The sequence below is a fragment of the Dipteris shenzhenensis genome, chromosome 12 (genome assembly GCF_047967505.1).
Source record: "Dipteris shenzhenensis isolate YYH24624 ecotype China chromosome 12, Dip_SZ_1.0, whole genome shotgun sequence".
NCBI classification, from domain to species: Eukaryota; Viridiplantae; Streptophyta; class Polypodiopsida; order Gleicheniales; family Dipteridaceae; genus Dipteris; species Dipteris shenzhenensis.
Genome location: NC_141607.1, coordinates 49,937,679 through 49,964,596, shown reverse-complemented (window position 1 = coordinate 49,964,596; position 26,918 = coordinate 49,937,679). Strand labels below are relative to the sequence as shown.

The 26,918-nt window shown below is 45.0% G+C and overlaps 1 protein-coding gene across 1 annotated transcript in view; it reads left to right on the top strand.

The window, feature by feature from the left end:
* The window catches only part of LOC147896341 (choline/ethanolaminephosphotransferase 1-like), a 156,470-nt gene that overhangs the window by 49,822 nt on the left and 79,730 nt on the right, over nt 1–26,918 (top strand). Inside the window, exons 3-4 of the mRNA XM_087382292.1 lie at nt 13,664–13,673; nt 13,799–13,849. Of these exons, the coding sequence (XP_087238418.1) occupies nt 13,664–13,673; nt 13,799–13,849 (61 nt within the window). The remainder of the gene's footprint in view (nt 1–13,663; nt 13,674–13,798; nt 13,850–26,918) is intronic.

Below are 26,918 nucleotides of genomic sequence, written 5' to 3'. Positions count from 1 at the left end.
ATTAGAGTGCCATACCACCCACATGAGCATTCACTTATCTGCAGTTCATAGTGGTAGCGTGATTGGATCGGCCATGGTAGTTTGGCTTTTAGCAGTCGAGGTAGTACTGGTTCTCATGAGTCTATATCGAGTTGCATTGTAACCACAACTAAGCATTTGTTCCTCAACTTTTTGGAGAATTGCCTTTTCAGTTCTAGTGCCAGATAAGCATTCCCTAGTTCTTTGGTAGGACAGTCAAGTTTTGAGCCGCAGTTAGTGGTCATCATGATCACATTAGCTGGGCAGATTCATTCCGTGCCTTAGCTTCCATTGCCATCCATAATTTAAGCAAATGCAATGTCAGATGCACCCTTGCAGTGGGTGCATTGTGACACACTAAGCTCATCATCAAGTGCATTATTTATAACCGTTTTTCAAAATTAGGATATTTTGTTGTATGCCATTGCCCCATTGTGAGCCCTAGTCCAAGGACGAGTCAAGCCTAGCTACGTAGGTCCATTCCGTCCTCAAGGTCAGTCCAAGCTAGGTCTAAGTGTAGGTTAGTAGGCAAGCTACTTCTGTTCCCTCGATCACTACCGCTTCCATTACCACTCCTACTACTACTATTCCAAATTTTGGAGAAGCAAGGAAGCTTAATGGGCCCATCTTGAAGGTCAAGCTTCGTAGCAATCTTGTGGCTAGGAAGCTTTTGAACATTACAACGGGAGTAGATGCAAAGGCCTAGGCTTAAGGAAGGATTACGATGGCGGACGAGCTTGAAGCATGGGAGGACAAGGATGCCCAACATTTGCATTGATTATAGGGACAATGGTGGATTACCGTCTTTTCACATATTTAGACAGCTGATACGTTTGGTGAAGTGTGGACGGCTCTAAAGGAGTTGTACGGTATAGACAGCATGTCAAGAATCCTAGCTCTTTAGCATCAGCTGTTCAACATGAACATGGAAGAAGGGGATCAAGTACATGGCCACCTCATGAAGTTGAAGGTGGTGAGAGATCAATTGGCATCACTTGGTGACAAAGTGGAGTGAAGCCAGCTAGCACTGCTAGTGCTTGGGATGCTTTCGAGGAGTTTCAAGAGCTTCATGACTATTGTGACAGCAAGAGAGAGGACTAGGCCTCTTACATTCAAGCAACTCGGCCCCTTGTTGCTCCAGGAGGAGGCTCGAGAGAAACTCTATGACAACAACAATGACAAAGCATTCCTGGTACAAAGGACAAGGGCAATTCTAGCAAGGGTGGGCTTAAAGATGAATCCAAGGTGACAGGTTAAGTGATGTAAAAAAGAGCAAAAACCGGGAACGGAAATGTTTCTACTATGAGAAGCTAGGCCACATATCAAAAGAGTGCTAGAAGAAGAAGGCATATAAGAAGAAGAAGAGGAAGGAGGAGGAGGCCAAGCCCAAGGAAGACTCCAAGCCCAAGGAGGAGTCCAAATCCGAATCAACCAATGTGACTGCTGTTCGTGGTCACATTGCTCAGCTCATGCGGGGAGTGAAGGCAAACAAGGCTGGTATGGATAGGACATAGTCCACCAAGAAACGATGGTTCAAAGTCATGGAGCCTACACATCTAGACTCGAAGGTGATGGTGGGAGACAACAAAACAACTAGTGAAGAGTATTGGCAGCATTCCTTTCATCACAGACTTGGTTGATATTTGTGATCTTTGTAAGAACTTACTATCTGTGAGTCAGATGACAAGAAACAGGATGAAGTAGGAGTTTGATGACAATGATGCCTTGGTTAGATCAAAAGATACCGGGCAAATCATGGCTTAAGGAGAATGGGTTGCATAGGGTCAATGCACTATTGGTTCATGGCCAAAGTAGGTTCTAGACTGTGGCATGAGAGATTTGGTCACGTCAATTATGGGACCTTGTTAGAGATGGAGAAGGGAAAGATGGCGGATGGACTTCCACCAATAGCAGGCTCGTATGGGGTTTGCAAGGCTTCCTTGGAGGACAAGCAACACCCGGAGCCATTCCTGAAGGGGGCCACATCGAGGACCAAGGCTCTGCTGGAGTTAATACACTGATATGTGCAGGCCCATGTCAACTAACCCATTTGCAGGTTCTCGCTCCTTTTTGACTTTTATTGATGATTGTATTTATATGGTTTGGATGTACTGCGTGCCAAAGAAATCTCAAGCTTTTGATAAATTCAAGGAGTGGAAGGCCAAGGTAGAAAAGGAGTCAGGGAAGGCTGTGAAGATAGAATTTACTTCAGAAGCATTTGATGCTTTCTGTAAGAAGAGCGGAATCAAAAGTCAGCTTACTTCAGCTCGCACATCTCACAGAACTGAGTTGCCAAAAGGAAGAACCATGTGATAGTGGAAATGCGGTTGACCATAATGAGGGGAAGAACCTCTGAAAGGCCTATTGGGGTGGGCGGTTAATACATCCATTCACATCTTGAACAGGATGAAGACAAAGGCAGTTGAAGACTGTTGGTTCAGTCATGTTTGTTATTGAGTCAAGATGAAAGTAGCGCCAAGTGAGAACAGTAACTCGAAGTTGATGTGTGGTGGTAAAGATTAACAGCATAATCTGAATCACAAAACCCTTGAGGGTGCAAGCAAGCACTTCATTGTCATGCCTTTCAAACTGAATGGTATCATGGACGGACTTAGCAATTATTGGGATGCCTTATAATGTGAGCCTTTTGGATTGTGCTTGAACTGGCTGAGCACACCAACTGCCTAGTTGTGCACAGACAAACAAGCTACCCACGACCAGCCTGTAGCATGAGTCTTATCGCAATGATATTGCGGATCCTTTTGCTTCATTCATGTAGAATCTCCTCAGTTTATCCCCCCCCCCCCCCCCCCCTGCGCTGCTGCTGCTTGCACCTCCCCTCCCCCGCCCCCCCTCCCTCTCCCCCTCCTCCTCTCCTCCCTTCCCTCTCTCCTCTTCACACCCCTGCTGTCCCTTTCCCTTCTCTCCCTTGCCGCCCTCCCTCTCCCCCCTTCCAGCTCCCCCCTTCTTCAACCTCCCTCCTTCTTCAACCTATCCCCTACTTCTTTGACTTGCTCTCTCTCCTCTCTCCCTCCTTCCTTCACCCTCTCCCTTCAGGTGTACCCCCGTTTTTTGGGGGTCTCCTGGGCATCAGGAAAGCAGACGGAGTTTTTTTGTGTGTGTTTGAGTCGGCCTTCCCCACCTCGATTGACGAATGGGCACCCATTTAGTCAATCCGTTACCGCACACACCGGCTGCGAGAACCGTCACATTTTCAAAAGACGAGCTGCAGCAGTTGCAAAAGGACTTGGAGCATGAGTGTTTCACAACTCTCTTCACACGCATCTTTGGCTCACAGCCTAGAGATTGGATGCTTGTGGCGCTTCCCTAGGAGCTCGCCCCCCACCTTAAGGATGTTCGTTTGTTGGGACGAGGTTTCTTTTAGGTGTGCCTAGATTCCCTGGACGTCACGAGAGACTTGCTGCAGGTCGGGTTTCTATTTCTAGGCTACAGGAGGATTTTTTCATTTCCCTTTCAACTGGGCTTTGACCCAGTTGAAGAGGACAAGCAGGGAATTTCTGTTTTCATCAGGTTCCCTGGTCTCCCCTCAGTTTATCACTGGCTTCTTTCAGTTATTGGCAAGAGGTTTGGTGTGGTAGCAGAGATCCCCTCTCTTCTTGGCGAGCCCTCTTCGGTTGTTGAGACGGTCAGGTTGGATGGGATACCCAGGGTTAGGGTCATTGTTCAGGACCCTAATATTTCAGATGACCACATCATGCTACAGCGACCCGATGGGTCTTTCTTCCGCCAGTGATTTGAGGTTGCAGGTCGGCAGGACCAGTGCAGGATTTGCAGATCCTCGGGGCACTTCGCCAGAGATTACCCAAAGAAGAAAAAGAGGTTCAGAAAGCAACTAGCTCGTACTAGCTTACGATAGAGAGCAGGAGCAGGACCTACCGCTCCATAGGCACTGCCTCAGACACAAGCTCCCCCCCCTCCTAGGGCTACTCGAGTCCCTCCTGCACCTCGCACCACGTCTGGCCCACGGTGGGTTCCGGTCGCGGTTAGGCCCTCTACTTCAGATCATACCTCCACCGCTTCGGAGGCTACCCCCTTGGAGCCTTGGGAGGCTAACGCCTTGGAGCCTAGTATTCAGGAGCCTTCTTCCACTCCACCCCAGGATCATGCTGTACCTCCCTTAGTAGCCCAGGTTGTTGGCACCTTGTCCGCAGCACTTGATTAGGACACAGTACAGGTGCCTCCCTCCGTGGATAGAGGGAAGGGGGTCTTACATTCTCTCCTGCTTCGGTAGGAATCCTTTGGACCCCCTTCCCAGGACTGGCTTAGCGGAACTTCTTTTCCGCTCTAGAGGACCTTGGAGACCCATCACTGTTTTGGGCACTCTATACAAAATCCTTGCCAAGGCGATCAGCATCTGATTGCAGCCCCTTCTTTCAGACCTCATCCATGATACTCAGACAGGCTTTGTGCATGACAGGAGCATATTTGATAATATCTTTTCCTTTTGGGAAGCCATAGAGTGGGCTATGTAGAGTGGGCAGAGGTTGGCAGTTCTACTCCTGGACTTTGAGAAAGCCTATGACAGAGTAGATTGGGGTTTTCTTGAGAGCACTCTTCTACGATTTGGATTTTCAGATGCATGGATTAGAGGGGTGGCCTCCCTTTACAGATCAGCCCACAGCCAGGTTTTGATTGGAGGGGTAAGGGGTGACAGGTTTCAGATTTCTAGATCAGTTCGTCAGGGATGCCCTTTAGCCCCCTTCCTCTTTCTTTCTGTGGCAAAAGCTATGAGTATCTTTCTTAGATCTTAGGCTGCGGTTTATGGGCTGAGATTGCCCTTGAGACAGGAGCAGGAGCTTCTTGATTGTGAGTTAGCTGATGACACTGCTATTTTTATTGAGGCCTCTTCGCAGTCACTTGATTCTTTCCGGACAGCCTTGGATATTTTTTGCTCAGTTGCAGGGGCACACATTAATTGACATAAATCCTTTGGCTTTTGGATCAGTGATGAGGACACTCCAGGCTGGGGAGTTGACATTGGCTTTTCCTGGATTCAGAGGGGTGATTCTGTCAGATATTTGGGATGCCAAATAGGATTGGGCATTTCTCCAACACAGCAGTTTGCCCCAGTACTAGAAAGTATAAGGAAAAAGCTCCTTTTTTGGAGCTCAGCCAAACTCGACCTTGCATCTAGAGTTGTGGTAGTGAACCAGGTTCTTTTGACCACCGCCTGGTTTGTGTGTTCTTGCTGGTGCCGGTCTAGGGATTGCATCACTCAGCTCATTAGACCAGTCAGAAATTTTTTATGGAGTGGACTCGATGGCACGGCAGATGTTGCAGCGAGGGTGGCCTGGGAGACCATTATTCTCCCTACATGTGAAGGGGGCCTTAATATCATTGACCCGGACTTGCAGTGCAGGGCATTGCTTTGTAAGGTGGTGGCGAGAAGAACCTTGGAAGGATATCTTTTTTGGACGCATTCAGGCTTGCACACCTACCTTGGGAGATGATTGGGTGGACAGCCCTCGCTGGATTTTTACTTCCGCCTCTCTGAGGTCTCCTGCCTCTCCTCTCATGAATGCCATCCTCAAAGCTTGGGGGAGCTTCAGGAACACTCTTCGAAGGGTTCTGCCCTCTACCATCGAAGAGATTGATAGGTAGCTGATCATTTGGAATGATAGTATACTTGATGAGCATGGCAGACCATTGGGCACTTCCCATTACATGCAGTGGTCTAGATGGGAGAGAGGTCCCGCTTACACAGTAGGCACTTGGAAGGCTTTTATCAAGCTACCTGAGGATTAGGGACTATAGTTCGTGAGTAACCCCAGAGGGGTAGCACGCATGATTCAGCAGATAGATGCAGCCATCCCGGTGGAATGGACAGTTGAATGTAACTTGGCAAGAGCTCTTTAATTTAGATGATCCATTCTCTCATGCCAAAAGATGAGTTTCAGCAAGCTGTGAATCTGAAATAGCAAATGCTTCAAATTTCAATAGAGAGTGGAGCTGAGTGATCATCAAGGCGATAAAGCCCCTTTTTAAAGTGCCAGTGAGAACTATGGCATTGTCATCACGAAGATCATATACCAGACATCTGTATCCATCAAAAATCACTCTGAAACCTGAAGTGGCAATTGCTGAAATTGAAATCAAGTTGACTTCTATTCCAGGCACGAAAATAACATTAGTCAGAGTGATAGGATGGCTTGAAATGGATGTGAGCTGCACATCTCCAATTCCTTTTACAGCATAGGAGGCTTTGTTAGTGCATGTGACAGTTCCCCCACGAGGTGCATCAGCTAAGGAACGAAACAACTGTCTGCAAGATGTAACGTGCTTGGAAGCACCACTATCAAAATACCAAGACTGAGCATCATTAGTAGTAAAGAATGCATCAACTTGGGAGGGATCAAAGGAGCAATGGACAGCCCATGCCCAATCATCCTGGAGAGCATGTGCATGTGAGGCATCTGCTAGCTCGTGGGATTCAATTGCATGTGATTGGCAGTTAAGGCATTAACTGCCAATCCTGCTTTCTTTTTCTCCGAAGCAATGCGCTTCCTGCATTCTGAAATTTCATGCCCAGGCTTGCGACAATAGTTGTATCGTTTCTTCTTTGACTTATCTGCTGTATTTTTAGATGCATTGGAGGAATTGCACTGCTAGGCCCATACTTAGGCTTGCCCATAGGCTTGGAAGCCTTGCCTCTTCTTGTCTGTTGTGAAGCAAATGCATGATCAAGAATAATGGCTTGTCTATTAGCACGACTTTGCTTTTGTTGCAAAAGCAAAGTGACTAGCTGATCAAAAGAGTAGTGGTCTGGATTACCCATGGCCACTAATCGAAGGGTTGTAGCAAATCCTTGATATGTATCTGGCAGTCCATTCAATGTGGTACTGACAAGCTGAGAATTTGGCACCACCTCATCAATATTGGCAAGTTGTTCCTGAAGGTACAAAACGAAGAAAGAGAGAGTGCAGGTACGTAACGAGTCAATAGATCAATAGTCACGTCAAACTTTAGATAGATGATAACACACAAGTACAAAGTACTTGTACCTAGACCTAGGACTAAGTGTCCTAGGTGTCACATAGGACTAAGTGTCCTATGTGGCCTAAAAGGCACCAACACTATAAGTGCCTACACTTATGCCTACAAGGCACATACCATGGCCTATAGGGCATTACTAGAACCACCAGAAGATGGCCTACAAACCCCCCTATATGGGATGGGCTAAAGTACTGCTGTAACCAATGAATATGCATTTGATTGCCTTGTCATCAAGCTTATGTCTCAGCTGAGATGGTATATGAACATATGCAAGAGATCCAAAAACTTTCATGTGTGAAAGTGAAGGCTTCCTGCCTTTCCATGCTTCATAAGGTGTAATAGTCTTCAATGCCCGTGTAGGTGATCTATTCAGCACATAGCTGGCACACATTACTGCATCAAGCCAAAATTTATTGGGCAAAGACTTGGCCTTAAGCATGCATCTGGCCATCTCCATTGTGGACCTGTTTTCCTTTCAGAAACAGGATTCTACTGAGGAGTGTAAGGAGTAGTGCATGAGTGAATAATGCCCCGTGAGGATAGAAATGCATCAAACTGCTTTGACATATACTCACGCCCCCTATCTGTGTTGAGGGTGACAAGCTTGTTTCCTGATTCATTCTCAACCATATTCAGCCATCTCTGAAAGCATAAGAAAACTTCAGATTTGGCCTTTAAAGGATATACCCAGCAATACCTTGTGAAATCATCAATGAGAGTCATGAAATACTTGTATCCTCCAATGGCATTTGTCCTCATTGGGCCACAGACATCACTGTGTACTAGCTGCAATTTCCTTTGTGAGAGTTTGGGACAATTCTTTTGAAAAGGAAATCGATGCATCTTACCCAAAAGACAACCCTCACACACATGTTTGGAAACTGTGTGAGTGTGAGGTACATCATTTGTTATCTACTGTGAATGTAGCTTTGCAAGAGCTCTATAATTGAGATGGCCCATTCTCTCATGCCAAAGATGAGTTTCAGCAAGTTGTGAATCTGAAATAGCCAATGCTTCAATAGAAAGTGCAGCTGGATGATGATCAAGGTGATAAAGCCCTTTTTACAAAGTGCCAGTGAGAACTATGGCATTGTCATCACGAAGATCATATACTAGGCATTTGTAGCCATCAAAAATTACTCTGAAACCTGAAGTAGCAATTGCTGAAATTGAAATCAAGTTGACTTCAATGCCAGGCACAAAAAGAACATTTGTCAGAGTGACAGGATGGCTGGAAATGGATGTGAGCTGCACATCTCCAACTCCTTTTACAGCATATGAAGCATTATTAGCACATGTAACAGCCCCCCCTCGAGGTGACATGCTTGGAAGCACCACTATCAAAGTTACCAGGACTGAGCATCATTAGCAGTAAAGAGTGCATCAGCTTTGGAGGGATCAAATGAGCAATGGACAGCCCATGCCCAATCATGCTGAAGAGCATGTGCATGTGAAGCATCTGCTGGCTAATGGGATTCAATAGCATGTGAGGCATTAACTGTCAATCGTGCTTTCTTTTTCTCCGAAGCAATGCGCTTCCTGCATTCTGAAATGTCATGTCCAGGCTTGCAACAATAGTTGCATCTTTTCTTCTTTCCCTTATCTGCTGTATTTTTAGATGCATGGGAGGAATTGCAGCTGCTATGCGTAGAGGAATTGCAGCTGCTATGCGCAGATTTTGGCGTGCCCATAGGCTTGGAAGCCTTGCCTCTTCCTGTCTGCTGTGAAGCAAATGCATGATCAGGAATAATGGCTTGTCTATTAGCTCTACTTTGCTCTTCCTGCAAAAGCAAAGTAACTAGTTGGTCAAAAGAATAGTGGTCTGGATTACCCATGGCCACTAATTGAAGGGTTGTAGCAAACCCTTGATATGTATCTGGCAGTCCATTCAATGTGGTACTGACAAGCTGTGAATTTGGCACCACCTCATCAATGTTGGGAAGCTGTTCCATGAGGTTCTTGACCTTTGTCAAACATGCATCCATTGACTCACCTTCATTCATATTCACTTCCTGTAATTGCCTTCTCAAATATGCAACACGAGCTTTATTGCGAATCTGATAGAGAGAAGCCAATTTATCCCAAGCATCCTTTGCTGTGCTGCAAGACCGGATGTGTGGAATAATGATTCTCTTGCATGATAAAGCAATGCATGAATGTGCATTTGCATCTCTTGCATCCCATCTTGACTGTTCTTGAGTTGGAAGAGCAGCGGCAAGAGTGCTAGAGGAAGAGGCATTAGGAGGAGTACCCCCTGCAGAAGGACCAGCAGTAGAAACAACCACTGTAGCATTGGCTGGCCTCAGATCAGCCCTAGAAACAATATTCCACAAATGCTTTGCAACAAGAATATGTTTCGTGAGATAAGACCACATCGGATAGTTGGTGCCATCCACTTATCATCTTCACGAAGAACTCCAAATAAATCTTGATTGTTCCCAGCCATAGCAATTGTGATACCCTGAAAAAGGCCTGAAAACCCAAAAACCTCAAGGCTATCACTGCAAAAAGCTGGCTGTCCCAAAAATGACAGCAAATATTTGCAAATTTCTGACCCAGATGAAAGGGCAAATGCAGATTTGACCCAAATGTGACTGTGACAGTCAATGTTCACTGCAAAAACAGCAAATTTGGCAAAAGCCCCAAATTTATTGAGGGCAAGTAGGCCAAAAAGAGGGCAAATGCAGAAAAGCCCCAAATGTTGCTGAAATTTTTGCAAATGTGACCCAATGTATGCAAATCTGACTCAATGTCCTGCAAATGTAACTTAATGTCCTGCAATCTGACCCAATGTACTGCAATCTAAACAAGAAATTGCAGACCAAATCCCAAAACTCCAATATTTTTGCAAGAAATTGCAACCAAAGGAGGTGAAAAGAACTGAAAGCCCCAAATTTACCAATGTCCTGCAGAAGCCCCAAGACTGCAAATGTTTGTAGATGACTGCAGTGAGACCCAAAAAGGGTTATAGCAAGCAGGAACCAAGAACCTGGTTCACAGCCAATGCCAAAACGGAACCTGTAGGTAGATTCGCACGTGTGAAATTGTACGGAATACCCAGAGCAAGTACAAGCTGTACGATGAGCTGTTCTACATGTACATGTGTACGGAAAGCTGGTACAAGCTGCTGACGACTGATCTGTATGTATACATGTACGGAAGATCGTACGGAAACCAAGTACTTGTACGGAACATGTACGGTGCAGGTACCTTGTACGGAGAAGTTCTTACGTAGGTACAGTTGTACAGAGAAGTTTTTGCACAGGTACAGTTGTACGGCGTAGGTACCTTGTACTGAGAAGTTTTTGTGCAGGTACGGTTGTACGACTCAAGTACCGTTGTACGGTCGATCTATCGCTGTAGGTGCTGTTGTACGGAGCAGGTGCGACGGGCAGAATAGCTAGCGACGTAGCTGGGCGGTAGGATTCGGGATTTGTATGGAAGTCTGTACAGTCGTATGGATTATACGGATGGAGCGCAGGCTGTTGAAATTTGTGAGTGATGCTGATCCGGAGGCAGGGGAACAAGTCCAGTAGCGCTCTGATACCATTGAAGGTACGAACGAAGAAAGAGAGAGTGCAGGTACGTAACGAGTCAATTGATCAATAGTCACGTCAAACTTTAGATAGATGATAACACACAAGTACAAAGTACTTGTACCTAGACCTAGGACTCAGTGTCCTAGGTGTCACATAGGACTAAGTGTCCTATGTGGCCTAAAAGGCACTAACACTATAAGTGCCTACACTTATGCCTACAAGGCACATACCATGGCCTATAGGGCATCACTAGAACCACCAGAAGATGGCCTACAGTTCCATGAGGTCCTTGACCTTTGTCAGGTATGCATCCATAGAGTCACCTTCATTCATACTGACTTCCTGCAATTGCCTTCTTAAATATGCAACACGTGCCTCATTGCGAATCTGATAAAGAGAAGCGAATTTGTCCCAAGCATCCTTTGCTGTCCTACAAGATCGGATGTGTGGAATAATGATTCTCTTGCATGATAAAGCAATACAGGAATGTGCATTTGCATCTCTTGCATCCCATCTTGGTTGTTCTTGAGTTGGGGGAGCAGCAGCAGGGGTGCTAGAAGATAAGGCATCAGGAGTAGTACCCTCTGCAGAGGGACCAGTAGTAGGAGAAGCCACTGTAGCATTGGCTGGCCTCAGATCAACCTCAGAAACAATATTCCAAAAGTGCCTTGCAACAAGAATATGTTTCATGAGATAAGACCACATCGGATAGTTGGTTCCATCCAATTTATCATCTTCATGAAGAATACCAAATAAGTCGTGATTGTTCCTAGCCATTGTAAATAGTACTAATAGAAATGCACTGACAAAGTGACCAAAGGATAGCCTCAAGGCTTTAAACTGCAAAAATATGTCTTACTGTCCCAAATACCTGTGAGCCAACAATAGATATTTCCAGGAGGCTGCATTGGGCCTCAAGGCAACACGGTGCCTTTTCTTGCTCAGATGATAAAATAGAAATAGCAAAAAGACTGAAAATATGTGCAGCAAGGTATAGGAACAGAGATACCAGCTGAAATTGAGCTCCCAACACGAAAGCCCCAAATTTTGTTGGCCTGAGTGATGACATGGCACAATGTGACAGTCCTGAACCTGAATTTTACTGAAAACTTCAAATTTTGGAAGGATTTCAGTTGTCAAGCTTGTCCAAAGTGTTGTATTGACAGGTTGAAGGTCCAAATGTCAAAAGCCCTAAAATTTCCTGTTGGAAATTAGGGTTTGACAGTAAAAACTGTAAAAAAATAGTAAGAGACAGCAAATGTTGCTTGTAAATCAGCTTCTGGTCCCCCGAACTTAGGGCTGAGACCCAAAAGACCTCTGTAGGTAGAATATGACAGACCACGGTGCTGCTGCAGCAAGTTGAAGTGCAAAAGGTGGCTGGAGCAAAGCTGGAACAGCCCTCAGACACCTCGAAACGAGTACGTGGCTGCAAGTGTCTCCTGTGGAGGGATCTGGACAGGTCGCGACAATAGGACGCCTCTTGCAAATGACTCTAGAGAGGTCGCGGGAGCTGGGCGCCTGGATCTGAGTCTGGTTGAAGTGATCTGCAGCACAAAAAATGGCGACAGATGGCCATGGGTGCTGTAGGAGACCTTGAAAATGCTGCAGCAGGACCTAGAAGCAATCGCCTCAGCCTGGAAACAGCAATGAGGCAATTTATGGCGACAAAAAGACTAAGGAAGCCTTGGACAGCAGCTGAAGAGCCTCAAACAGGCTGGAAATGTGACGACCAGCAGAGCAGCAGACTCCCAATGAGCAATGGAGGACTCGGGGGGCTGAGGAGAGCTGGAAGATAAATGTAAAACCTGGGCTCTGATACCAGCGAAGGATCGATAAACGAGAGAGCAAGCACAAGATTCAAGAGTCGATAAATATCAGCCGTCACGTCAACTAGATTAGATGAAAAGAGAAGTACATAGTACTTGAAGGTAGACCCTAGGACTAAGTGTCCTAGGTGTCACATAGGACTAAATGTCCTATGTGGCATAGAAGGCACTAAAACTATAAGTGTCTATAACTATGCCTACAAGGCACATACCATGGCTGATAGTGCATCACTAGAACCAGGAGAAGATGGCCTACATGGAGCTACTAAATGAGCATCCACACCAATGCAGAATGCAAAAAAATGCAAAATGGCAGTACTAAGTCCTAAGTACAACATAGTCATATCTCGACTATATATATCAATCTCAGCATCATCATCGGCATCATCATAACCATCATCATCATCATCATCATCAGCAGGACCTCAGAACCACAGTTAGGCAGTAACAAGAAGAAAAGAAAGCAACTAGGATCATTAGGAGATGGAGGTTTTGATAGTGCCTAATCCAAAGTATGACATGGGCTTGGCAAGGAGCTTATTTGTTATTAGTGCCATTATTTATAAAATTTATGTCTTTTTTTGGGACCTGAATACTATTTTTTGTGTCTTTTATGGTAGTGTAAAGTTGCATTTTTATCTTGTTGCTCACAATTTGTAAACTACCATTTCTTTTTCTGGTAGGACCTGAATGTCATCTGCTATATCTTTATTTTTGTCCTATTGTTACCCATGAGTTGTAAGGTTTCCTTCTCCACTTTTGCACGAGTACCTTTTCAACCATGGCATTTCCTAAGATTGAGAATATCAATTTTTGTAACTGCTGGTCCACCAATATGTGTACAAGTGTGATCTCCAAGCACAGTCCCGTTGCATGCAATAGTTCCTTATGCTCCCTTTTGGATAATGCAACTGTTAACGAATTTCTCTCACTAAGCTTCAAACAAGTGGTCTCAAAAAGTGGAAGATATGATATACGAATCATTATAGATTGCAATTAAGACCTCATTTGTGTTTAGTATTCCTTTCTTCAACTTCAAACAGCAGGCAAGAGGTTATCTTTTGGTTGGCAACAATGACAATTCACACATGCTTCCATGTTGTACTTTTGGAAATATGAGCTTATTTGTATGCAATATGGAGTCTTTTGTTACAAATAAAGGACTGTTCTACATTTGCAGGCTGGAAGTTTGCCATAGCATACTAATTTGATTTGTACTTTTGATTGTTTGGTTATTTTGGGCGTGGCCTGGTTTTGCCCCATCAGGCCAAATATGGTGAGTGAAAGGCAGTCCACTCTTCAATTATTTTGAACTTGGAGGTTTTATCAGAATTTTTCAATGCTCATGATTGTGATGGATTGCCTAAATACTGATATTTGCTATGGTTTTCTATATATCAGATTACCTTGACAGGGTTCCTATTCCTGGTTACATCTGCTGTGCTTAGTTATGTAAGTTTAATACACAATCCATCAATTTTGTTCTTATTTGGATGTCCAAAGTTTCAGTTTCAATAGTTTGGAAGATTGTGTGAGTTGTTAAGTGTTATGCTCTAGCCGAGATAGCATGACCTCGGAAAGATCGGTGGGCATTTTCCCTTAGATGACCGACTTTTGTAATATTTTATGTGCGTAAATAAAATGGTCAAGGGAAGTAACTGCCAAGGTCCTAGGTGAGGGTGTATTGGCATCGACTAGGTGGTTCTGAGTGCTCAGGCCTAGGTGCACCTAAATGTGTAAGAATGCCAAGGGGCAAATGTTTTAATTGTGCCCCAAGAGAGGGATAAATGGTGTACCAAGCTAAAGGTCTAAAATGATGACATGTGGCAGGAGGGAACCATCTAGGGAATTGTGGGCTTGTGGATAGGCATGAAGGAATGTAATTACGTATTTTGTGTGCATGCGATCCATGAGAGAGGCTGGGAGGAAAAATATGATGCCAACGCCTTTGATTGCTTGTGATTCGACGAAAGGAACAGATAGCAGTAATTTGAGCTTATCATTTGGTATCAGAGTGCTCAGGCTCGACGAAGGGATTCATACGAATTGCGTATGAAGGAAGCGCAAGGTGTTATGGGCGGCGATGGAAATCAGCGGGGTAGGTTGACGATGGGCGGCGATGGGCTCTGATGGGCTCTTGGCTTCCACAATCCTCTATACAGGACAAGCTATACTCCTCAGTACCGCGAAAGTGTTCTGTGTAGGTCGTCCGCACCAACTCTGATCAGCCTGCCTCCGATGATGCAGCAGCAAACAACAAAGTCTGCCACCCAAATGCAGGAGACTCAATTCTGTCCCTCGCAAATGGCATTCTATTGATGGATCACCCACATCTTAGCAAAGGCTTGAACGAGTGCCTAGAGAGCGTGTGACGACGAACGACGTGGGCTGAGGCTGATTCCGAAACAGAGAGCGAATTGAGGCGTGGTGATGGACGACGCACGGACATCGTCATAGCTATGTGGGTGACTTGACGGCGATGCGTGGTTGACGGGTCATCTAGCAGAGCCTCAAGGCAATAAATCAGCGTGCGCAGGTTACGGGATTACCTTGAAAAAAATTTTTTTTTTTCCCGTCAACTATATGGGTTCAAATAACCTCTACGAAGTCTGAGAGACGGGGGAGTGGCGCAGAATTTTGAGGCCTTGCTTAACTTCACATCTCGTCCCAACCAGCTCATGGCACCTGAGGCCTTTCTTGGACGACTCCTTCAGACTCTCACGTATCTGCAAATATTGGACTGGTTGACTTGTGCTTATTTCACTTCCAATTTAATTTTTCATGGCAAATCGTCCATTTTGTCACATGTCTTTTCGGGTGTTGCATTGTTATAGTTTAGTATGCCTGAATCAACCTGAAGTGATTTAACACAGGCTTTAACTTGCACAAGCTGCATCAACAAACTACTTTTTAAAGCAGATTTACTGTATTGTCTGCTAGTCAATACACACTTAAGACTTATGGACCCAAATCACTGAATCAAATACTGTATGGATTTTACCTTCAGTCATCCTATCTTTTGCTGTGCATGATCTTATGATTCCTGTCTTTCCCAAACATCCATCTTCTTTCCCTAAGCTTCAAAGTTTTTCCCACATCTCCCCCAAGCTTTCATTGTGCATGATCTTACAATTCCGCTCCTCAATTTGGAGTCTTTAAAATAAAAATGACCCAAAGCTCTTCCATATTCCTTCCCCAAGTTTCAAAGTTTTTCCGACACATTCACCCTTTTTTTGTGTGATTACCTAGCCAACACCAATCATATATAGTACATATGGTTTTCAAGTGATTACCAATCATGCCGTCAGCCTTTATGAGTTTCAAATGTCTCCTATATTTGAGTCCACGGATTGAAAAATGTTTTTCATTCTTTCATGTGATCGTAATTCTTTACATGTCTTTGAAAATTGAGATTTGCAGTCATTCTTGTGTCCCACCCCCCACCCCCCCCCCCTGCCCCTCCCTCCCCCCTTTTTTCTTCTGTCCTTGTCCTTTTAAAACCGACTTCAATTACATATGAAAGAAACAGCCGAGAGAAGAAACTCAAGGCAAAGATATGTCATGCAAAGCATGAAAAGATTGTGGTAGAATACGACTCAAAAAGTCTAAGAAAGATCGTCGTCCTCGTCAAAGTGGACCTAGAAGAACCCTGCATCCTAGACCTAATAGCCATAAGAGTGTACAATATCTGTCCAAATGCTGGCCAAGGTATGAGTTGGCTGGATCTGGATGCCATGAATAGCCTTTGTGCATCTAGATCTCCAAATTTGCCAGGTAGTGATCCTTGCTATAGTCGCCGAGCACATGTCCACTGATGCATTTGCAAGTCTGTACTGAGAGGAGGGGACGGTGATAAGGAAAAAAAAGGAAAGACAACCAGGAATTATGTCGTTCACCACGTCAGATATCTGAGACTTCATAGGGATCAGCTACAATGTGGGCTCGTAGATGATGAGCTGATGAACCAGGTTCCAGAGCATGTGTCTTTGTATTAGGCACTGAGACAAACCCCCACAAAAACTGACTGAACATGGATCACGCGGATTCAAAGAGAGCCAAAAGACTACACAGCCCAAAGCAGATAAACTTAGAACTGAACTTCCCCCCAAAAACTCAGAGAACAGCCAGCTATGAACCCACAGCCCACACTCCTAATCTTCCATCAAGAACAACAGCTCATAATTCCTGCAAAGCTGCAACAGCGCCTCCTCCTCTCCCTCTCTATCAGTATTCAGAAATCTCCCGTGATCAAATTAACATAAGATCAAAACCATGTCAAAGAGGCTTTCGATTCCTTTAGGATAACTTCTCTTCCCTCACAAAGCAGAAGATCAGTGATTGACGAACATCTGCAGCAAGCATCAATTGCCTAACTCCTTTAGGACAACCATCATCGATGCAGGTCACGATCCATTGCGCCTTAGCCTGCAATTCCTTGGTCCCTCTATCTCTTTGCATACGGAGTTCATGGAGTCTCTGTCACCCAAAATCCTTGAGCTAGCAGACAACAATACATAGCTATGCCTTAAGCTGTGTTAATCCATAGATCATCACCAACTTTGCACAAACCCAACGGAAGACACTTCCAGCAATAGCCCTGCTGCCTTCATTTCTCACGGAGAGACTAGCTCACATTTATAGTGTCACCCGCACAGCCACGTAGCTTCCTCAATCAGAAAAAAAACAGAGCCCTTCCATATGATCTCAGCCAGACCACGATTCTTTGCATCAGCTCACGTGCAAACGACGACTGTCCTACCTACGTAGTAGCTATGCTCAGCCAACGAAAAACAGCTCGTAATCTCTGGAGATCCCTAGCGCCAAGGTCTTCTCAGCGCACACACCCTCTTTCATCTACGAGAGCCCCCTCCATTTTTCATCGTTCAGCCTCCTCTTCTAGGAGCCCCCCTTGCATCGTAGATCCTTCCAGCGTAAAACTGAATTAGCTCGCAGCCGCCATCTCCACGTAGCTCTAGCTCACAGCCTAGAAGCTCCCCTTCATCCATCACGTAGCCACCTTTGCATGAGCAGGATGCCTTCCCAATCAGTCCAGCCACCTCAGCCTAATTTGCCACCTCATCAGTGACATTTTACCACTCTCAAGACATTTCCCCCAAATCACATTAAATCAAGACTACTGTTGTATCTCAAAACTAGATCACCCTCCCCGATTTTCTTATCCCTGAACTTCCTGTTTGCTCTCTTCTCATTCTCCTCTTGAATTAAAGCATAATGTTCCACCGCCTTTTGTCTGTCTAGTTGTGCTTCCTGCAAATCCAATCATCGGTTCTGGAAAGTAGAATTTGAATCCTCGTTTATCTTCATTAACATCTGTAATGCAAGAATTTCTACTTCCAAGGGTAATAGAGCTTCTTTCCCGTAAACAAGATGAAATTGTGAAAACTGGGCGCCTTCTTTTATTGCAACTCTGTAAGCCCATAAAGCCCAGTGCAAAGCAAGATCCCACTCCTTCTCATAGGTTCTCATGATCTTTCCCATGATATGAGTACACACACCATTAAATTTTTCATTCATCCCATTACATTGAGGGTAATAGGGACTTGCATATCTGTGTTTAATCTTCAGCTTACCACATAATGAATCCATCAGTTGACTCCTGAAACCTGGACCTCTATCAGAAAGCAACTCCGGTGGCACACCAAATCTACAGCAAATATCCTCATACACAAATTTACATACAGATTTTGCATTGACAGCCTGTATTGCTCGTGCTTCAGCCCATCTCCAAATAATCCACAGCTGTCAGCATATAACCATTTCCCTTGGCTGTCATGGGTAGAGGACCGATGGCATCTATTCCCCATTTCTAAAAAATATTATAAGCAAGCATGATATTTCTTAGTTCTGGATGTAAGATCCTCTTACTCATTTGCTGACACTGTAGGCATGACCTGCACCAATGTCTTATGTCTCTCTGGAGGGATGGCCACACATACCATTCTGTAAGTATTTTCCTTAGCATGATTTTGAAAGCAAAATGTCCTCCACATACTCCCTCATGATTAGCTTGTAGAATATGAAAAACTTCCTCATGCCAGGGAATTCTTCTGAGCACCAGATCAGCCCCTTTCATGTTAAGAACATCATCTATCAGACAAAAATAATCTTAAAATGAAGTACAAAGGTGCAATGGCAGCCTTTATGGCTGCAGCTTCTTCCCAAAACATACTGTCCAAGATGTATGAAGTGATTGTACATGCCTCCGCTTTGTGGCTTCCTCTCCAAGCTTCCCACTCTTCACTACAAACGAGACGCCTAAGCGCATCTTTCGTTTGTGTCATCCTACAAGTTTAGGACAAGTTAAGAATCAAAATTTGAATACATAAGTATTAAGAATTGAAATGAACTCTCAATTGGCTAGCTAAAAAAGGATGTTGACTTACCTTTGAAGAACAAGAAAGAGAGAGCCAAATCTTGTCTTAGATGGCTTCACAAGATCATACTTGCATACTGCTCTGAAAAGAGCTAATGCAAGGCTCTTTCTTGTTATGAACTTGATGATTTGGCTTGCTTTATTAAGAGTAGATTGCACCCAATCCAACTTGGCAATGTCCTCCATCATCAAGGCCATCGAGTGAGAAGCACATGGAGTCCAAACAATGCTTTTATAATCTCTCTCAACCAATTCTCCCATCTTGGCACAATTGGAGCCATTGTCAGTAATAATTTGGACCACATTTTGTGGCCCAACCTCCTCAATGGCATTTTTAATGTGTCCATAAATCCATTCCCCAGTGATACTCAAGCCAGGGGTGGAGGCATCAACTACACGAAGTAATGTAGTGCCAGCACAAGATGAGACCAAGATATTTATCATGTGGCGCCGCTGCTGGCCACATATGGCAAGTCACAAGAATCAAGATTCATAAGTAAATCATACATTTGTTGTTAATACTAAAATCAGCCACCACAAATCTTACCAAAGACTCAAGAGTCAAGAGTGAAGGTTTGTACTTATAACTTACAGTGTCACTCCATCCATCTGACACGATGCTACAACCATATCGCTCCCAACAAGCTCTCAAACCCACAAGCTCCTCTTGAATTTGCCTCACTTGGTTTGTTAAGTGGGTACTTCTCAAGGACTCAGAATTTGCTGGTTGTAGACCTGTAGCTCTTGCTGCGGCTGTTGCCACAAGTGCACGATAAAACTTTTGGTATGCTGGACATCGAGCTATGTTGAAAGCAAGGTTGCATTGATAGACGAATTGATGCTCAGCTATTTGAGCCTTTTGCTTCAACTTTGGAGCAAAGCTAGCATCAAGGGTGATTTGGCGTCTTGGCAGCTCTCTTCCCCTCTTTCTTGTTGTTGCAGCCTTGAGATGAATATGGGAGGATGTTGGGATCCTCTCATGACCCACAGCAACACTAACAAAGCTTGATGAATGTGGAGAAGCCACAACATGCGAGGGAGCTTCATCTGCATTGACATTGGGTAAAGACCCTCCAATGTTAGAAGACTCCGGGGTGATATGAACTTGGGAAGAAGCCCAAGTATTACTTTGAGAAGACACTTGAACTGAGGTTCTTGTTGAAGTAGAGGCCCCTCTTTTCAGCGCTTCACTTTCCTTGGCTTCTTGCACCTTCCCATCAATTATCTCCGAAGGCAAAGGTAGAAGGAGCAATGACCGGACCTCTTCAAACTTTGATGGCAATCCACCATGGGCCAAAAAAATACCTTCTGGAACATGAGTGCAGCCATGTGTTCCTTGTGCTCTCTCCTAAATGTAATGTGCCTTCTCCTGGTTTGATGCTCCTCGAATTGTTTTCCCACAATATTTGCAAACCACACATTTTGTGCCAGAAGTACCATATTTGCTAATGAGAACTGAATCTTGCCAAACATCACGTTGAGTGGGAGACTTGCGAGGAGGCATGATGGAGAAGGCCTTGAAATTTGGGAAGAAACAGAGAATTGGGGCAAATTGGGCTGCTGCTCCTTGATCCAGGTGCTGCTCCTTGAGCATAACCAAAAAAGAGTAGCAACAAAGGGGATGGTGGGCAGGTTTGTCGATGGCAGCAGGCCCTAGGCGTGGGCGTCGATTGCAGCAGGTCGTTGATGGCGTCAGTTAGCGTTACCACCCGTCGATTAGTGGCCATGGGTAATCCAGACCACTATTCTTTTGATGAGCTAGCTACTTTGCTTTTGCAGGAACAGCAAAGTAGAGCTAATAGACAAGCCATTATTCCTGATCATGCATTTGCTTCACAGCAGACAGGAAGAGGCAAGGCTTCTAAGCCTATGGGCAAGCCAATATCTGTGCATAGCAGCTGCGATTCCTCCCATGCATCTAAAAATACTGCAGATAAGACAAAGAAGAAAAAATGCATCTATTGTCGCAAGCCTGGACATGACATTTCCGAATGCAGGAAGCGCATTGCTTCGAAGAAAAAGAAAGCAGGATTGACAGTTAATGCCTCTCATGCTATTGAATCCCATGAGCCAAAAGATGCTTCACATGCACATGCTCTTCAGGATGATTGGGCATGGACTGTCCATTGCTCATTTGATCCATCCAAAGCTGATGCATTGTTTACTGCTAATGATGCTCAGTCCTAGTACTTTGATAGTGGTGCTTCCAAGCATCTCACATCTTGCAGATAGTTGTTTCATTCTTTAGCTGATGCACCTCGAGGGGGGGGACTATTACATGTGCTAATAATGCTTCATATGCTGTAAAGGGAGTTGGAGATGTGCAGCTCACATCCATTTTAACCCAGCTTGGCACTCTGACAAATGTTCTTTTTGTGCATGGGATTGAAGTCAACTTGATTTCAATATCAGCAATTGCTACTTAAGGTTTCAGAGTGATTTCTGATGGCTACAAATGTCTACTTTATGATCTTCGTGATGACAATGCAATAGTTCTCACTGGCACTTTGCAAAAAGGGCTTTATCACCTTGATCATCATTCAGCTGCAATTTCTATTGAAGCATTGGCTATTTCAGATTCACAGCTTGTTGAAACTCATCTTTGGCATGAGAGAATGGGCCATCTCAATTATAGAGCTCTTGCAAAGCTACATTCATAGTAGATGGCAAATGATGTACCTCAGACTCACACAGTTTCCAAACATGTGTGTGAGGGTTGTCTTTTGGGTAAGATGCATCGATTTCCTTTTCAAAAGAATTGTCCAAAACTCTCACAAAGGAAATTGCAGCTAGTACACAGTGATGTCTGTGGCCCAATGAGGACAAATGCCATTGGGGGGTATAAGTATTTCATGACTCTCATTGATGATTTCACAAGATATTGCTGGGTATATCCTTTAAAAGCCAAATCTGAAGTTTTCTTATGCTTTCAGAGATGGCTGAATATGGTTGAGAATGAATGAGGATGCAAGCTTGTCACCCTCAACACAGATATGGGGGGGAGAGTATATGTCAAAGGATTTTGATGCATTTTTGTCTTCACGGGGCATTATTCACTCATCCACTACTCCTTACACTCCTCAGCAGAATCCTGTTTCTGAAAGGAAAAACAGGTCCACAATGGAGATGGCCAGATGCATGCTTAGGGCCAAGTCTTTGCCCAATAAATTTTGGCTTGATGCAGTAATGTGTGCCAACTATGTGCTAAATAGATCACCTACACGGGCATTGAAGATTGTTACACCTTATGAAGCATGGAAAGGCAGGAAGCCTTCACTTTCACACATGAGAGTTTTTGGGTCTCTTGCATATGTTCATGTGCCATCTCAGCTGAGACATAAGCTTGATGACAAGGCAATCAAATGCATATTTATTGGTTACAGCTAGGAGAGCAGAGGGTATCGGTTATATCAACCAAATACTGGGAAGATTATTGTCAGTAGAGATGTAATCTTTGCTGAACAAAGCAAAGCCAAATGTTGACATGTTTGATGCCTTTGAATCTTGGTTACCTCTGCCATCATCAGAAGAGGATTTTGACCAGCAACATGAGCCTCCTGCAGGCCCTCCACTAAGCAATAATCAGCCACAACCTCATGCTGATTTGCAGGTTTCTCTTCCGGCACAAAATGATGCCACTATTCATGATGCAGTCATTGAAGAAAGAGCTGTCAATAGACAGCAAAGGCAAGTTCCCAGATGGCTTCTTGATACATTGAGGGACAGCAAACAAGATCAGCCTTTTGCTGCCTGGACAAGATCAGGGAATAGACAGCATGGTCACTTTCTTGAGTTTGCACTCCTTGCTACAGCTTGCAATGAAGAGCCTCTGTGCCATAAAGATGCTTTTGACAGCAAAGAGTGGATGGATGCAATGAGAGCTGAGTTACAATCTATTGCCAAAAATGACACATGGGAATTAGTAGATCTCCCTCCCGGCAACCATGCCATTGGAACGCGGTGGGTCTACAAATTAAAAAGGAAATCTGATGGCAGCATAGATCGATACAAAGCCCGTCTTGTTGCAAAAGGGTACGCCCAACAACAAGGCATTGACTTTGAGGAGACATTTGCTCCATTAGATGTGTCATTGCCATTGCAGCCCATCATCATTGGCAAGTGCACGAGCTTGACAGCAAAACTGCTTTTCTTCATGGGGATCTGCAGGAGGAAGTCTATGTCACACAACCTCCTGGATTTGAGGTTGTTAATTCTGAAAATAAGGTATGCCGGCTTAGAAAAGCCCTTTATGGTTTGAAGCAGGCACCCAGGGCATGGTATGCCAAACTTCATGCACACTTACTATCCCTTGGTTTTCAGAATAGCCCCATAGAACCCACTCTTTATGTCCGCGGGAGTGGATCTGATTTTTTAGTGCTGATTCTATATGTGGATGATATGCTCATCACGGGCCCAGATACTCAGCAAATTGCAGCTTTCAAGGCTGATTTGCAGCAGATTTTTGACATGTCAGACGTGGGACGGCTCCATTATTCTTTGGGCATTTAGTTTGCTCATGTTGAGGGGGGTATCATGATGTCTCAGTCCAAGTATATTGGACAGCTCCTTGATCGTTTTCAGTTTGAGGATTGCAAGCCAATCTCTACTCGAGTGGACCCTGGCTTCAAATTCTCAGCTCATGATGGGAGCCCACCATGTGATATCACTCTTTATCAGCAGGGTGGATGCCTTATTTATTTATGTGATAGCAGACCTGACTTTTAGTATTTAGTATCTCAGCTCAGTAGATTCATGCACATGCCCAGTTCACACCATTGGCAGGCAGTGAAGAGAGTCTTCAGATATTTCAGAGGTTGGCCCTCTTCTATGGTCATCAGGGTTGACTTACCATGCATGCTTACACGGATAGTGACTGGGCAGGATGTTCCGACACCAGAGTGTCACATACTGGCAATTGTTTTTAGCTTGGTAATTCATGTATCTCTTGGCTCAGCAAGAAGCAACCAACAGTTGCCACGTCTAGCTGTGAGGCTGAGTACAGGGCAGCTTTCACCGCTACAGTAGAGTGTGTTTGGCTTCGACAGTTACTTACAGATCTTGGTATTCACCAGACATCCTCCACTATAGTCTACACTGACAGCCACAGTGCTTTGGCCATTGCGCGTAACCTAGCGTTTCATGCGCGTACCAAGCATATTGAAGTTCACTATCATTATCAGCAGGAGACATAGATTTGTCCTATCTTCCCACAGAGGACAACATAGCAGATATGTTTACAAAGACACTTCCTCGTCCCAAGTTCGAAGTCTTTCGACAGGCTTTACACTTGGTTCCCTTTGTTACATGATCTGACATCCCTTGTACATTCATAGGTGGCTATATCCTTTTGAATGAACATGTGCCACCATGACTAGAAAATACTAGGTATTCTGAGACGTTTCCAGAGTACTTCAGCCCATCCCATGGAGGGGGGTTTGTAGGCCATCCTCTGGTGGTTCTAGTGATGCTCTATAGGCCACATAGGACACTTAGTCCTATGTGACACCTAGGACACTTAGTCCTGGGTATAGGTTCTTCTACCTTGTACTCTTTAGTTTTGGATAATTCAAGCGTGTCGTGACAGGGGTTCTGCGACCCTTTACGTACGTGCACCCTCTCATTCCTAGAAGATCCTTCATTTTCTTCGTTCATGTCAGTGTTCTTCTCCACATCTTCAACTAAAATAGGTCCTTCCTTATAAGTGAGGAGATCAGCCAAGGAAGCTCTGGTAGAGTTCTCAACCTAGAATGTAAAAGAGTACTCCTGTAACTCTACTATCCATTTAATCATGCTCCCGAAGATGTTTGTACTATTCAACATATGAGGTAGTAGTGAACATGAGGTTAGAACCACAAAAGGTCTGGACAATTGATAAGACCGAAATCTCCTACAGGCATACAAGAGGCTAGCCAGGACCAATTCAATCGCTGAATACTTCCTTTCTACTTCACTCTTCACCCTGTTGGCATAATAGGCTGGCCTCATATCTCTGGAACCTGCCTTCAAACTCGAGCACTCTGGGTACCAATATCCTCCAATTGTCCCTCTCATGATGGGCGAACAGCTTGAAGTCTTCAAGGCACCATGCTCTCAGGATCTGTTTCAACCCGTTCTCCGCCTGGCAAGGTCTGCAACCAAATAGCATACTTGAGATCTAGATTACGTGGACCGTAAGTCTCCATGTGTAGTCCTCTGGTATCCCTCTAAGTCACAACATCCATCTGACTCTTGAGTCCTCAGGTCGTGTTGAAGAATCCCCCTTGTGTTAGCAACATTAGCCAAGCACTCAAATGGCTCCAGGCACTCATCACTGTCCATCACCTTCAGACAAGTTTTTGACTCCTCTTTTGACCATCTCTTAATGTTAGACATCCAGACGGTAACATCGGGGTTGCATAGTTTACCTCAGCAACACGGAGAGATGTCACTAAGAAAAGTTCCTCTCTGACCACCACATTAGCACTTGATTCCTTTGACTCTGAGCTAGCTTCCTCCTCCTTTTGATCAGCCTTCTTCTCTCTACAATTCTTCACAAAATGTCGCGGCTCATTACAATAGAAGCATTTCTTTTCTTTAGTTCTTGTCTTCTTGTTTGCTTCATCTGAAGAGTCTGCTCTGTTGTCAGATTTGTCCTTTTTGGGCTTGCCTTTGCCACCACATTCGCACTTGACTCCTTTGACTCTGAGCTAGCCGCCTCCTTCTGATCATCCTTCCTCTTTCTATAATCCATGGGACCTAAAAGGGGACACTGAGGTATGTGTGGGATGCAATTATCTCTACTAGAGCCCCATTGATGGTAACTTCATGGTCTTTGGCTCGGCCATTATGTATCTCGAGGGCAGCATGTTTGGTTACTCGAGTAGTGAAGAGTGCACAAGAAGTCGGGCGTGGTAGATGTGGCAGGTTTGGTGAGGGATGGTGTGGAATGTCATAAAATCTGCAGGCTTAGGAATAGTGCACGGGAATTGGGGCGTGGTAGATCTGGGAGGTCTAGTGAGGAATGTCATAAAATGTGCATGCGTAGGTGTGCCAATTGATCGGGTCAATAATAGGGGATGTAGATCTTTGCTCTAGAGACACTGGCTTTGGTGGTGCCAGAACCGTATGAACCAGACCATAGGAAGTTCCGCACCAGTCTCCTCAGCTGGGCTACACATGATCTCGAGAAACACCAGCAAGAGGCCACGTACCAAGCGGTGGCAAGGACCTGGTTGACCACAAGGGCCCTGCCTGCCAAGGATAGCCGAGCCGTGCTCCAGAAGGCTAGCTTCCGTCGTATGGAGGTTAGGACCGGTAAGAACTGCTGAGCCGGCGTGATGTCCAGGCCTACCTGGAATCCCAGGTAACGTCTCGTCTGTCCTCTAGGGATCCAGCGAAACCCCAGGAAAATACCCCACTGTGAGCTGGCTCCCGGATCCGTAAGAAAACCAACTGACTTATGCCAGTTGATTTTCGCCCCAGCCGCAAGGCAAAAAATCTCTAGGGACAGTCGCACTCGCTCTAGTGACTCGACATCATCCTGCACATATAGGGCTGTGTCGTCTGCATACTCGGAGTCCAGAAGTTCTACATCATCTCGAATAGGGAGACGCATCTCGCGAAGACCAGTGGTACGGGCTTGAAGGAAGTGGGTCATGGCCTCCGCAAAAAATAGGAAGAGGTAGGGCGCTAACGGACAGCCCTGATGCACCGAGCGCTCGAGTGTGAATTTCTCCCCCATCTTGCCACTGATGATAACCCGACTGGAGGCCGATCTGTAAAGGCTAGCAATACCTCTAATCCACTCGTCCGGGAAACCAAACCGAGAGAGTGTACCTTCCAAGAAGGATCAGTCTACCCTGTTGTACGCCTTCTCAAAGTCGAGAAGGAGTATGGCAAGGTGCTGGCCACTGTGCTGGGCCCATTCCTTTGCCTTTGAGAAAGTGAAGATGTTGTCCAAAATGCTGCGATCTTGGACAAAACCAGTCTGGGTGTCATGAATCAAGTCGTGTAGCAGGGGGCGGATGCGGCTACTGATCATCTTGGCGAGGATTTTGTAGGCGGTCGGGAGGAGGGTGATAGGGCGCCACTGTTTGATCTCCTGACGGTCCCCTCCTTTGGGGGTGAGGCAAATCAGCCTGTCGCAAG